This window comes from Periophthalmus magnuspinnatus, chromosome 23 (assembly GCF_009829125.3).
Source record: "Periophthalmus magnuspinnatus isolate fPerMag1 chromosome 23, fPerMag1.2.pri, whole genome shotgun sequence".
Taxonomy (NCBI): Eukaryota; Metazoa; Chordata; class Actinopteri; order Gobiiformes; family Gobiidae; genus Periophthalmus; species Periophthalmus magnuspinnatus.
In genome coordinates this window covers 8,015,466-8,027,547 of record NC_047148.1, presented here as the reverse complement: position 1 = coordinate 8,027,547, position 12,082 = coordinate 8,015,466, and the positions used below count along the sequence as shown (strand labels likewise).

The window sequence follows — 12,082 nt, the reverse complement described above, 5'->3', positions numbered from 1 at the left end:
GTAAACGCGTTTTTTAAAGCAAGACGAGGAGGGGCGGTCATATTGATTTGTTTATTCATTTATTATAATATATATTTATATATTATTATTTTTAAAGGCTTTAGTTGTTATTGCTATTATTGTTATTGAGTGTTTATTGATAACTATTTATTATTTTATCATATGGTAATTAGAAATAAAAATATAGAAAATTATAGGCCTCCAAACGCTAGAGGGCACTGCGCCTTAACTAGCCCCACAGTCCCCCGCGTTGGCTTGTAGTGTTTGTGCTCCACTTCCGCTGACCACAGAAAAGAGCTGTATCAAATTTGTGATTAACAGTTTCTTGCTTTTTCTATCATCGTGCCCTATTTCTATCGGTGGGTTTAACTCCAAATCGTTGTTTGCATTTAATAACATCTGTGTAAAAAAGTGCTGCGTAGATGATGTCTTCATTTAGAGACGCCTGCTAACCTTACCTTTTGCTAATGCTGCAGCTTCTTTTGCTGAATTGAATTTAAAGGAGGTTTTGTAGATGACTATGTACATCCTACTATTGAGTATTAGTAGTTAACACATTTTAAAAAGCATTCTAAAATGGCATAGATTGAATGGTAAACACGTTTAGTTGAATCTTGGAATAGATTTGGCAATTGGTTTGTAGTGCTCTTGTGTTTATATGTTGAGAGACTATGATCCCACATTTGAAGGGTTGTAGAGTGTTGTTTATCGTCAATATGAGAATGAGTTTAGCCACAGGACAAGATTGTTCTACCAAACATACTGGTAACTTGGCTTGTAATTTTTTTCACACCCTGAACAGAAAAAAATGAGAATAGGGTTTCAAAACACATTCTTTGATGAATAGATTATCTTAACATATTTGTTGTGTAAAGTACAAAAAGGTGACACACCATAATGTCGCTCTACGATGACCTCGGTGTTGGGGCCAGTGACACAAAAACAGAAGGATGGTCCAAGAACTTTAAACTGCTCCAGTCTCAGCTCAAAGTGAAGAAAGCAGCTCTCACCCAAGCCAAGGTGAAAATACATAGTATAAAATTTGTATTTTGTTTGTTTATTATAGAACGTTTATATGTTGTTTAATATTTGGTTGATATGTTTTACAGTCACAGCGAACAAAACAGACCACTGTGTTGGCTCCAGTCATTGACCTGAAAAGAGGAGGCTCCAGTGAAGACCGACAGATTCTTGACAGTGGCCCACACACAGCCGCAGGACTCAAGGTCTATATCGTGACGTTATGTAGAATGTTTTATTTTGGTAGAAATGTAATACCTGTGATTAGTTTAACAAATTGGTGTCATTAGCAAATCATGTTGTAAAGAGGCAAAATAAAACAAAACAGAAGAAATGAGAGATTCTTCAAATTTGAATTTTTTTTAATTAATTCATTCATTCATAATTCATAATATGGCATAAAATATACAGTCTTATGGAAAATAATTGTTTTGCATTAAGTATAGTTCTATATTTAAATTTGGCTTTAATATTATTATTTTTTGTCCCAAATAGTGACATTTTTTTATATGTATATTAATTACTGGGTATTTTTACATTTTGGTTTAATTTTGTATTTTCAGGACCCAGCCCCCAGTGGCTTCTCATCTGGAGACGTATTGATTCCTTTGGCTGATGAGTATGACCCCATGTTTCCAAACGACTATGAGAAAGTAATGAAGCGACACAGAGAAGAAAGACAAAAACAGAGGGAGCAGGAGAGGCAGAAAGAGATGGAGGAGAGAGAGAAGTACCATCAGCTTATTTTTTCTCTTTTAAAATAATTAATTTAAAAAATGCAGCTAAATGTGGTGAATACATAGTATAAAAATGGATTCATCTTCACTGTAGAAAAAGGAAAGACCGACATGACGGTGGTGGTCCTCCGAGTGGGTTTTCCAGATTTCCGGCTGCAGAGGGCGAGTCGGACGATGAAGAAGAGTATGAGAAGGAGAGGAGGAAACGGAGTAAGTGTGTTAATTGTATGTGGAAATCCAAGCTTATATCATACTCCTAATTTAAAAAACAAAAACAAAACCTACAAACAACACTGAACTCCCTTTAAATAGTTATACATTTATTTATTTTTTTTAGATGGTTAATTGAAATGTATATTTTCTTTAGGTATGGGAGGAGCAGCCATTGCCCCTCCTTCATCTCTTATCGAAAGAGAAGGTAAGTTTCCTATTTTCATTATACAAGATTTTACAGCAAAAAATGTACATTTTGTTCTGTGGTTTACTCATGCATTAATCCATTAATAATAATTAGTCATTAGTCCTGAGAATACCAGGTGCCACAGTCGCAAGACACTTCAGGTGGCGGTCGGAGGGACCGATTGCACGCATTGGCAACCTTGCTTCCAGCAGTCTACCCCAGGGCAGCTGTGGCTACAATAGCAGCTTACCACCATTTATGTGTAGAATGAATGAGTAATGCACTGTAAAGCTCTTTGGGTGTCTTGAAAGACTATATAAGTCCAATGGCTAATAAGTAATTAATCCAGATGGTAGTCTCAAGCAGTTATTTTGGACTCTGTAATGTGTTAGATATAGTGTCTTGTGGTTATATTGTTATATTACACAATAGAAAAAATGTTCAGCTAAAGTAGTTTATGAAGCAAGAGTGGATCAGATTGTTGTTGTTTTTAGGTCCCCCTTCATTTTCTTACGACGATGATAGTCGACTGTCCCGAGCTCCAAAAGCTGCAATTCCTCCTCCCATGTATGATGACACAGACCGACCAAGATCTCCTCCTGGACCCACCAGCTCCTTTCTGGCCAATATGGGGTTAGTAAATTTCCTTCTTTTTGCGTGTCTAAACTGTTTACAGAATCAAAATTACAAGCAGTAAAACTAGGACAAACAATCTGACTACTAAACTATACATTTACATCTGTGAAATGATCTTCTTAGTTGGCTGCCATCCATCTGTCCAGCACCGGGTTGTCCAAAATGCAATCATACTTTACCATGCTAATGCTAAAAGGTTGTTATTAATAATCATATATTTCTTTAACAGTGGCACAGTCGCCCATAAGATCATGCAGAAGTATGGTTTCAAAGAGGGACAGGGCCTGGGCAAACATGAGCAGGGTCTGAGCACCGCGCTGTCTGTGGAGAAGACTAGTAAGAGAGGAGGCAAGATCATTGTGGGAGATGCAGCTGAAAAAGGTGAGTCCCACTGCTGTCTTTGCCCAAGCAGTCCATTAACCAAAAGTCAATATTTTCTTTTTAAATTGCTTGTGTCATATAAACTTACTTTTGCGTTCAATATGCCATTCTGATTTTATAATGTCTCAGGCTGGGAGATATAGCATCGGAAGACGCAAGAGTAATATAAAGTTTTTGTATTATTTTAGTACAATGATTGTATTTTGTGCAAAACTTAAAGCAAATTTGAAAATTGGCGCCAACTTAATTTGTCAATGATCCCATGTTCTGCTTCTGGCATTACACTTGAATTGGTGTTTTCTTTTATATCATGACTTACATTTTAGGCCCTTATAAAATGAATGGATACATGGTGTCTTCTTTTGCCAACTGCTCCTCCTATTGGTCAGCCTCTATTAAGCTCTGAGAGTGACAGGTGAATTAAACCAGACACAGTAAAGTGGGGACTCTATGAAAAACTATTACTTACCTTCTAAAGGTACTATCTTCCAAGCTGCCATGCCAGAGGTGATGCCGATCCCTCCTGATCTCTCGAAGGGTACTATAATAGGTAGATTAACTGATCAAATCAATATTGTGACCTAACTCTTAGGAAAACTGTTCCATGTTGTCGACAATTATCCAAATTGATGGTAGGCCTAATGCTATGTCTGATTAGTTTATTATAAGAGTTTGTGGTTCTGTATCTCCCAGCTCTGTTGTTTTGGTGGATTATGTTCTTGTATTTCTGTGATGTTGTGTGCATGTCTGTGTATTTCTTTACATTGTGGTTGTGAGCAGCAGGCTCCAGTCTGGCAGCCGACACTTCAACTTTTGCAGGTTCGACTTTTTCTCTCTCTGATTGTGTCTGTATGTTTGAATTGCTTTCGCTCATCCCCTGCTAATCTTAATAATCTCCAATAGATGACAGTGCGAATGGCCAACCCAGTATTTTTACCCCATTTCCCTCATAGATTTATTTCAAAACTGCAATTGTAATCTTAAGTGATGTTTGTAGTTTGCAGTCTTGAAACAAATCAGCTTTTTATTTTTCCTGATTTTTTTTAAACTTTTCACACCAAATGCTACTTAAGAAAATACTTGACTTTCCAAATTACATCACTTTGAAAAAAGTGCATTTAACCTTAAGTGTAAAGCATAGTGAGTGTCATGAACAGAGAATTCAGGTCCTCTCTTTAGCCACTAGATGTCCTTACAGAGCCACATACAAGGTTGCACAAAGAGCAACAGAATCAAAACAGACACAAATGTATAATGAAGTCACATTATACATTTTTTTCTTTATATATAAAGAAATAAATAAATAATAGTAAAATCAATGTTTAGTGTATGTTTATATCAATGTATGTTTGTTTTAATCTCCTAGGACCTGGCATCCACATGGGTTGTCTAGGCCACAATGCAAATTTTTAGAAGAATAACAGCAACAATGCAAATATATTCAATTTAGAACATTTTTAACAATTTAGAATGTTTTTTTGTAAAGGCTCATGTCTCCTGCTCCTGTCAGCAGCTCTTCACATGAGACACATTGTTCCAAGAGGCACCATTGTTGTTTCTCATTTTGCTTTTACATTTAGGACAAATGTTGCTGTGTTCAGGGTCTTAATAGTTTTTGCAAATCATTATTCAAATATTTTATCAAAATGATTAAAATGGCCACATCTGAGGATATTTGTTTTACATCACCTTTCTCACAAACAAATAATGTAAAAAGATCATTCTTTGTTTTTACACTCATCAGGTCCCAATCAGCCCAAATAACAAAGACAAATTAATAAAGCATGTTATCCAAGAGCTCGGGCCTTAGAACCACAGTCTTAAACATTAACCTCCTAAGACTTTTTGCACCAAGTAAACTTTTTGTCTCAAATATACAATCCTCATTCCAATGAAGTTGGGTATAAAACTTTAAAAAAATACATACAGAATACAATGATTTGCAAATCCTTTTTAACCTATATTGAACTGAATAAAAGACAAAGACATGATATTTAATGTTCAAATTGATACATTTTATTGTTTTTATGCAAATATTCACTCATTTTCAATTTGATGCCTGCAACACGTTCCAATAACTCTGGGACAGGGGCATGTTTACCACTGCGTTACATCACCTTTCCTTTTAACAACAATCAATAAGCTCATGGGAACTGAGGACACTAATTGTTGAAGTTTTGCAGGAGGAATCCTTTCCCATTCCTGCTGAATGTACAACTTCAGTAGCTCAGCAGTGTGGGGTCTCCGTTGTTGTGTTTTGTGCTTCATAATGCACCACACATTTTCAATGGGAGACAGGTCTGGACTGCAGGCAGGCCACTATAGTGTCCGCACTCTTGCTGCAATAAGCAGGGACGTCCCTGAAAAAGACGTTGCTTAGATGGCAGCATATGTTGCTCCAAAACCTGTATGTAGCTTTCAGCATTAATGATGTCTTCACAGATGTGCAAGTTACGCACATCTGTGAAGACACCATTGTGGGCACTAACACCCCCCCCAGACCATCACAGATGCTTTTGAACTTTGTGCTGATAACAATCCAGATGGTCCTTTTCCTCTTTGTCCCCCACGACACGACGTCCATGATTTCCAAAAAAAAATTGAAATGTGGACTCGTCAGACCACAGCAAAGTTTTTCTTTTTGTGTCAGTCCATCTTAGGTGAGCTTGGGCCCAAAAAAGCCGGCGGCGTTTCTGCGTGTTGTTGATATATGACTTTCGCTTTGTATAGTACAGTTTTAACTTGCACTTGGAGATGTAGCAACGAACTGTGTTAACTGACAATGGTTTCCTGAAGTGTTCCTGAGCCCATGTGGTAATATCCTTTACACATTCATGTTTGTTTTTAATACAGCACTGCCTAAGGGATCAAAGGTCACGGGCATTCAGTGTTTTTGGCCTTGCCACTTACATGCAGAGATTTCTCAATTGTACGTTGAGAAATGTTCTTAGACTGTTGGACTATTTGCTCATGCTGTTGTTCTCAGAGTGGTGAAACTCGCTCCATCTTTGCTTATGAATGATTGAACCGTTCGGGGATGCTCCTTTTATACCCAATCATGACACTCACCTGTTTCCAATTTAACTGTTCACCTGTGGAATGTTCCAAACAGGTGTATTTTAAGCATTCCTCATTCCCATTCTTTTGTTGCCCCTGTCCCAGCTTTATTGGAACGTGTTGCAGGCATCAAATTGAAAATGAGTGAATATTTGCATAAAAACAAGTTAAATATAATTAAATATCATGTCGTTGTAGTTTATTCAGTTCAATATAGGTTGAAAAGGATTTGCAAATCGTTGTATTCTGTATTTGTTTTTAAGTTTTACACAGTGTCCCAACTTCATTGGAATTGGGGTTGTAAGCACTACCAAATCTAAACCAAGTCAGTAATAGGACTTTACCAACCAGATCTAAACTAAGAGTAAACCAGCCAAGTCTAGAAGGATCACCATGACTATGGTGTAATTCTAAATGAGCATGAACCCAAGAGGGGGCAAAAATATTAATGTAAACAAATTAAATGAAACTATAATTGCAAAATATCACTTATAGAGTGTGGAGTATTCTATTGGTGTGTTGATCATAAAAGCTAATATTTTCAACATATTTCATATCTGCCTTTTCAGCAGCAGCACTAGATGCCTCCAAAAAGTCTGAAGCAAATCCTCTCACAGAGATCCTCAAAAACCCAACCAAAGTGGTGCTGCTAAGAGTAAGTCTATGGGCATTACTGTTGAGATAAAAAATTTCAAGCTCTATTTTTACAAAAGACTCAATACAACTATTGATGCCATAGTAGTAATAAAGACCACCTTTTAGACTGAAATTTTCAGTGCAAAATAATAGTAGTTTCTTTATACTTCCACTGAAAGAGATCAAGCTCATTCTAATACTGTCCACAAAAGTTGTCCCTATTCATGTGATTTATGTTCAATATTCTTATTTTTCCAGTGAGTATCTTGTTTTGATGTTAGGTTTAATATCGATTAGCAACTCTGTTTTTTGACAACTCTAATGGGTAAATGTACAAACATGGTAGTAACCTCAGCAGTGCTTAACAATAATAACAGCCCAGGCACATTAATCAGAGCACACTCCTTCACTGAGTAAAAGTGTTATTTTAGGGTTTGTGTCATCACTGGACTTGTCATAGGTTCATTGTAAGCCTCTTAGAGAAACAACTAAACAACTACATATCTTGAAAGACTCACAACCTTTAACTTCTATACATTAAAATAACAAGCAAGCATATGTTTTTATACCTATGTATATGTTTTTGTTTCTATACGCTGCTCAACAGATTTAATAATTACCCTAAGTTATGATTTATTACTTTTACTTTAATAGCAGATTCTAAGATTCTATTTAGTGATGAAAATGTAAGCAGTAAACTGGCGAATGGATTCAGAGGAGCATTTCTGGATTATGTTCGTATAGATATGGGGCAAGAATTTTCTAGATTTTGACCAGGAGGCAGCTTAAGTATGTGCTAGTATTAGGCTACACCACACAGATCAATATAATATGTTTTAAAAAAAATCAAATTAAGGGTTTAATAATACATTTTATTTAGTACAGTCTTAATGGCATCTGAATTTTGAATTGGCCACACAGTATGCAAACCTATTGAATAGACGAGCAGCAGTGACTAAAAACTATTATAAGCACTTCGCTGTATTAAATGTCTGTCTGTGGTGTGTTTTTAGAACATGGTCGGTCGCGGAGAGGTGGATGAAGACCTGGAGGAGGAGACTAAAGAGGAGTGTGAGAAATATGGCAAAGTGGTCAAATGTGTCATATTTGAGGTGAGTCCAGTGGATTATTTAAACCAGATAAACATGTTTATTCAGATACACAAAAGTCACACATTTATATAATCTTCCCTCAGATTGCGGAGGTGCCTGATGATGAAGCTGTCAGGATATTCCTAGAATTTGAAAGAGTGGAGTCAGCTATTAAAGGTTAGTCATGGTTTGAATCATTATAAAAACTATCTGGGAATTATCAGAGATGGCAATGCCAAAGCTATATTGGTTTAAAGCACTTTTTACTCTTAATCATTTGACCTGATTCATCTAAGCTAAAAATTAGACAATGTTTTTGTTTAACTTTGTTAAAAACAGTGCATCTTGTTGCAGAAAAAATATCATGTTGTAGACCAACACAGATGTCTAGCAGGAGTTTAATAATATAATTAATAATAGTTTAATAATATAGGACCAACTAGATTTTGTTGAACCTCCACAGTGTGTCTATTAACAGCTACCTACCTTTTTGTTACGTCAACTATACACAATTGTCATGGCTTCGCTCTTGTGTAACTGCTCCATAATCGTGTGTGAAATTGTGGTCTTCCTAAATGAGTTGTCCCAGATCAGAAATGAGGTGAGACAGAATCCCAGAAGGATTACATCAGAGATGTCCCATCAACCCACTAGTGTGTCCCCAAAATAAACTTAGACCACTCAACCAAGATAGAGAAACGCTGTAGCTATAGGGAGAATGATTATCCAGTTTTTGTTATGATTCTAATTATGTGAATATTAGCTAATTTCTATATACAATTATCTTTCATTACAGCTGATCCATGGGTTTCAGAATGATGAAAAGTTAGGACACTTTACCAACTTGTCATAGCAATTAACAATAAAAAAAAATGTATCTTTTAAATGGTCACCCATCCTCCAAACTGCACCATTTAACAGAAAGCTGAAACCCACTCGCAATATCTAGAATGGGAATGGTGAGATGATATGTATTCTATTTTATTCATATTTCTTAAAGTTGATCCATTCATCAAATTTACTTACTTTACTTAATTTACTTAAAAAAAACACTACACAACGATGGATGACACAAAACGTCACTGCACTAACCTATTATAGTTAAATGTACAAAATGTAGCATGTTGTTAGTTAAAAGGTGACTAGTCCTGTAAAATATAAATGGACAAACCAAAGATATAAACCTACAATACATGTGTGCACATTCAAACAAGCTTCATTCATTATGTTATTTAGTGATTTAGTTACCTTATTCCAGAAGTTGCCGTGGGCGGTATCGTCATTCAGGTTATATTATTTTGCATGGGTCTGCCGATCTTGACGGCAGATAAGTTCTATGCCGAATACAAAGCCTCCCAGAGAACCTATTGGTTCTATTGGTTCTCATCAGCATTGAAAGTTTTACACAACTCAACCTACTTTGTCATATTTTAGCTGCAAAACTTTTCTCAAATTGTCAGTTTAAATGAATGGGATTCCCGCTTAGCCAGAAATGCCACCACGAGTTGTGATTTTGTAGCATTTAGAAGCAAAAGTGGCTGAGCTTAATAAGGTCAATAGCATAGACGCACATGTAGCTATTTTTTGATAATGCTCCATGTAAAGACACTCAGCCTCACTGTTGTAGGTTAGTGAAGGTTTTTATGGTTCTTTGGAAATTCTGATTCATGTTAGAAAAAAAGGATCACAGTTGTTCTAGTCACTGATTAACACCTAGTCACTGAAAAGGACAAATGCATATGATCTCATGTGTTTACATTGTAACCTGTGATGTAAGACCAAACATCCTCTCTTCCTGAAAGTGAAAATAATTATATGGAAATGTATTTTGTACAATTTCTATTACTACTAGTACTAAGTACTAGCATAATTCATGGTATGCTTTTTCCCCCTCTGAAATATTTTAGATTATTGTAGTATCATATTTTACCATGTAATTGGTGTTGAATTGAGCGGCACCTCTGATTTCCAGCCCCACTTGTATTGTGCACAGGTGAAGACAAACATGTTGGACATTTTCTCCTTTTTGCAACACTATATTTGAATGTTATTATTATTTTTGACCTGGTGGTTAAGTGCCTAGCACTCACGCTTCACATCAGGAAGGTTCCGCTTTGGTTTTATGGGTCACTCAGGGCTGTCTGTGCGGAGTTTGCATGTTCTCCCTGTGTCTGAGTGGCTTTCCTCTGGGCACTCTAGTTTCCCCCATTAACTAAAAACATGCACCATAGGTAAAATCCTCCAGCTAAATTAGTCCTGACCAAGCCTAGCAACAAGATCACAGAGATGGGTCCCTGAGCACTGCACTGTGATGCTCAATGCTTTTGGGAAAATGCCCCAGTGGCAATGAAGGATGGGTCAAATGCAGAGGACAAATTTCCCCAAGGGGACAGTAAAGTGAAGTTTTCCTTACCTTCACAGTAGACAATGGGTTGTGATTGAAAGGAATTGTAGTGTAATCCTCAGTCAGATTTATTGTTTTGTAATCCCTTAGCCTCATCTCACATCATACACATTCTGTCCTGGATTAAGTATTTTATATAAAGTGGAACTAGCTTTTATTCATATTTTTTACAACAAAAAAAATATTGCTTTGCTACTGCCTTTAGGAATCAAGGTCACACACTCAATGTATGACATTGTTGTGACTAACTACATAACAAAAAATGATTTTCTATTTCAAGGAAACACTGCCTGGATAAAAAAGGAAGTTTGTATGTTTATCGTACATTTACTGCATGCTAATCAACAATTCTTGGAAAATGACACAGATTTCCTTTTTATCCTGTATTATATGCATTAACAAAATGCCTCCAACTTCTATTACATAATATTTTTTCTTCATAGTTATTTTTTATTTCCTAAATGTGGGTATTAATTTACATTGTTTTTCTCTCCTCAGCTGTGGTGGACCTGAATGGACGGTATTTTGGGGGTCGAGTAGTCAAGGCCTGCTTCTATAATCTAGATAAATTTCGGGTTTTGAATCTTGGTGAACAAGTCTGAGGTGGCTCATACATCCAAACATCCTGCCCTGTCCTGTACATATGTTTTTTGTAGTTGAGTTATGAATTATAAAGTGTCTTTATAATGTGACCAGTCCACATTGTGTTCTGTCATTCAAAACATCTTTGTGTAGACACCAAATAAAAGGTAAAACTGTCCACTGGTTGGTCTGAAGATCTATTAATACTTCATCGCTAGTGATTGTTGTTCTTGAATTTTGAAATGAAGTGCAGTCAAATTCTTTTAAATGCTGTTGCATTGTATATACCTGGTTTAGTCTTTGTTATTTAGTATCTAGTAGTAAACAAACTATTTTTATAAGCGCTTTTCACAGATAAAAATCAAGTGCTTTACAGAGAGCAGGTATACCAAGTAAACAATAAAAATGGGGAATTAGGACTCAGTCAACCAAAAGCATTTCTAAGCAGTGTCTTCAGCTGCTTTTTAGAAGAATTCAACCACACGAAGAAAAATGGGCAGGGCCCTCCATAATTTTGCTCCCCCATGAGTTTTAAGTCTAGCATGGTTTGTCCTTAAAGGGCCCATATTATGCTATTTTCTGATCTGTTATAATGTTGTTTCCTCATCAAAAATATACCTGAAGCTGTGTTAATTCACACATGTTTAACACATAAACCCTGCACATTTATCCTGTGGTCTTCTCTCAAACAGAAAACCTTGTGATGTCATATGGCTATACAGGTGCTCCACTGTTTTTAAACTCTGTACACCTTCACTACAATAAAGGTAAATGACATTACAAGGTGGAATAGAGCATTTTGAGCTTTGAAGATGTAGACAGACTAATAATAAAAGATTACTCAAACATGTGAAAGAAAACACAACTCCAGGTATGATTTTGATGAAGTAACAACATTCTAACATGGCTTAAAGCTCACAAGTGTCAACTTTGTGTAATGAAGGACCTTTAAAGTTAGGGTACCTGGTATTGAAAACATGAAAGGAGGAGGTGATTAATGTGCCCGTATATGGAAATGTTGTATGTTTTGGTGGACCTTGAAAGGATCCAGTGGTCATAGTGAGCACAGAGCCAGCCTCTTTGAAGCCTTATGTAACTGTAGAAGTGCCCTGAGGGAGTAGTGAAGGATGTCAGGAGA

The 12,082-nt window shown here is 36.3% G+C and overlaps 1 protein-coding gene across 4 annotated transcripts; it reads left to right on the top strand.

Annotated features, from left to right (window-relative positions):
- Window positions 1-252: 252 nt before the first annotated feature.
- Window positions 253-11,123, top strand: rbm17 (RNA binding motif protein 17). Of its 4 annotated transcripts, none has more exons than XM_055231516.1 (13): window positions 253-359; window positions 876-1,020; window positions 1,110-1,226; window positions 1,584-1,750; window positions 1,852-1,967; window positions 2,125-2,175; window positions 2,652-2,790; window positions 3,023-3,174; window positions 3,955-3,993; window positions 6,801-6,886; window positions 7,881-7,979; window positions 8,063-8,135; window positions 10,861-11,122. In XM_055231516.1, the coding sequence occupies exons 2-13, from the start codon at window positions 898-900 to the stop codon at window positions 10,962-10,964; spliced, it is 1,266 nt and encodes a 421-aa protein (XP_055087491.1). In that variant the 5' UTR covers window positions 253-359; window positions 876-897; the 3' UTR covers window positions 10,965-11,122. The 4 variants fall into 4 exon arrangements, with proteins under 4 accessions (XP_055087491.1, XP_055087493.1, XP_055087494.1 ...); XM_055231518.1 differs by having other exon boundaries at window positions 6,804-6,886; window positions 10,861-11,114; XM_055231517.1 differs by having other exon boundaries at window positions 324-347; window positions 859-1,020; window positions 10,861-11,114.
- The last annotated feature ends 959 nt before the right edge of the window (window positions 11,124-12,082 follow it).

Bases quoted from the DNA above. Each gene is read 5' to 3' on its own strand.
- rbm17 (XM_055231516.1), top strand. From the start codon at position 898: ATGTCGCTCTACGATGACCTCGGTGTTGGGGCCAGTGACACAAAAACA. The intron at 1,021-1,109 runs GTGAAAATACAT...TATGTTTTACAG, and splicing joins CAGCTCTCACCCAAGCCAAG to TCACAGCGAACAAAACAGAC. The intron at 8,136-10,860 runs GTTAGTCATGGT...TTCTCTCCTCAG, and splicing joins AGTGGAGTCAGCTATTAAAG to CTGTGGTGGACCTGAATGGA.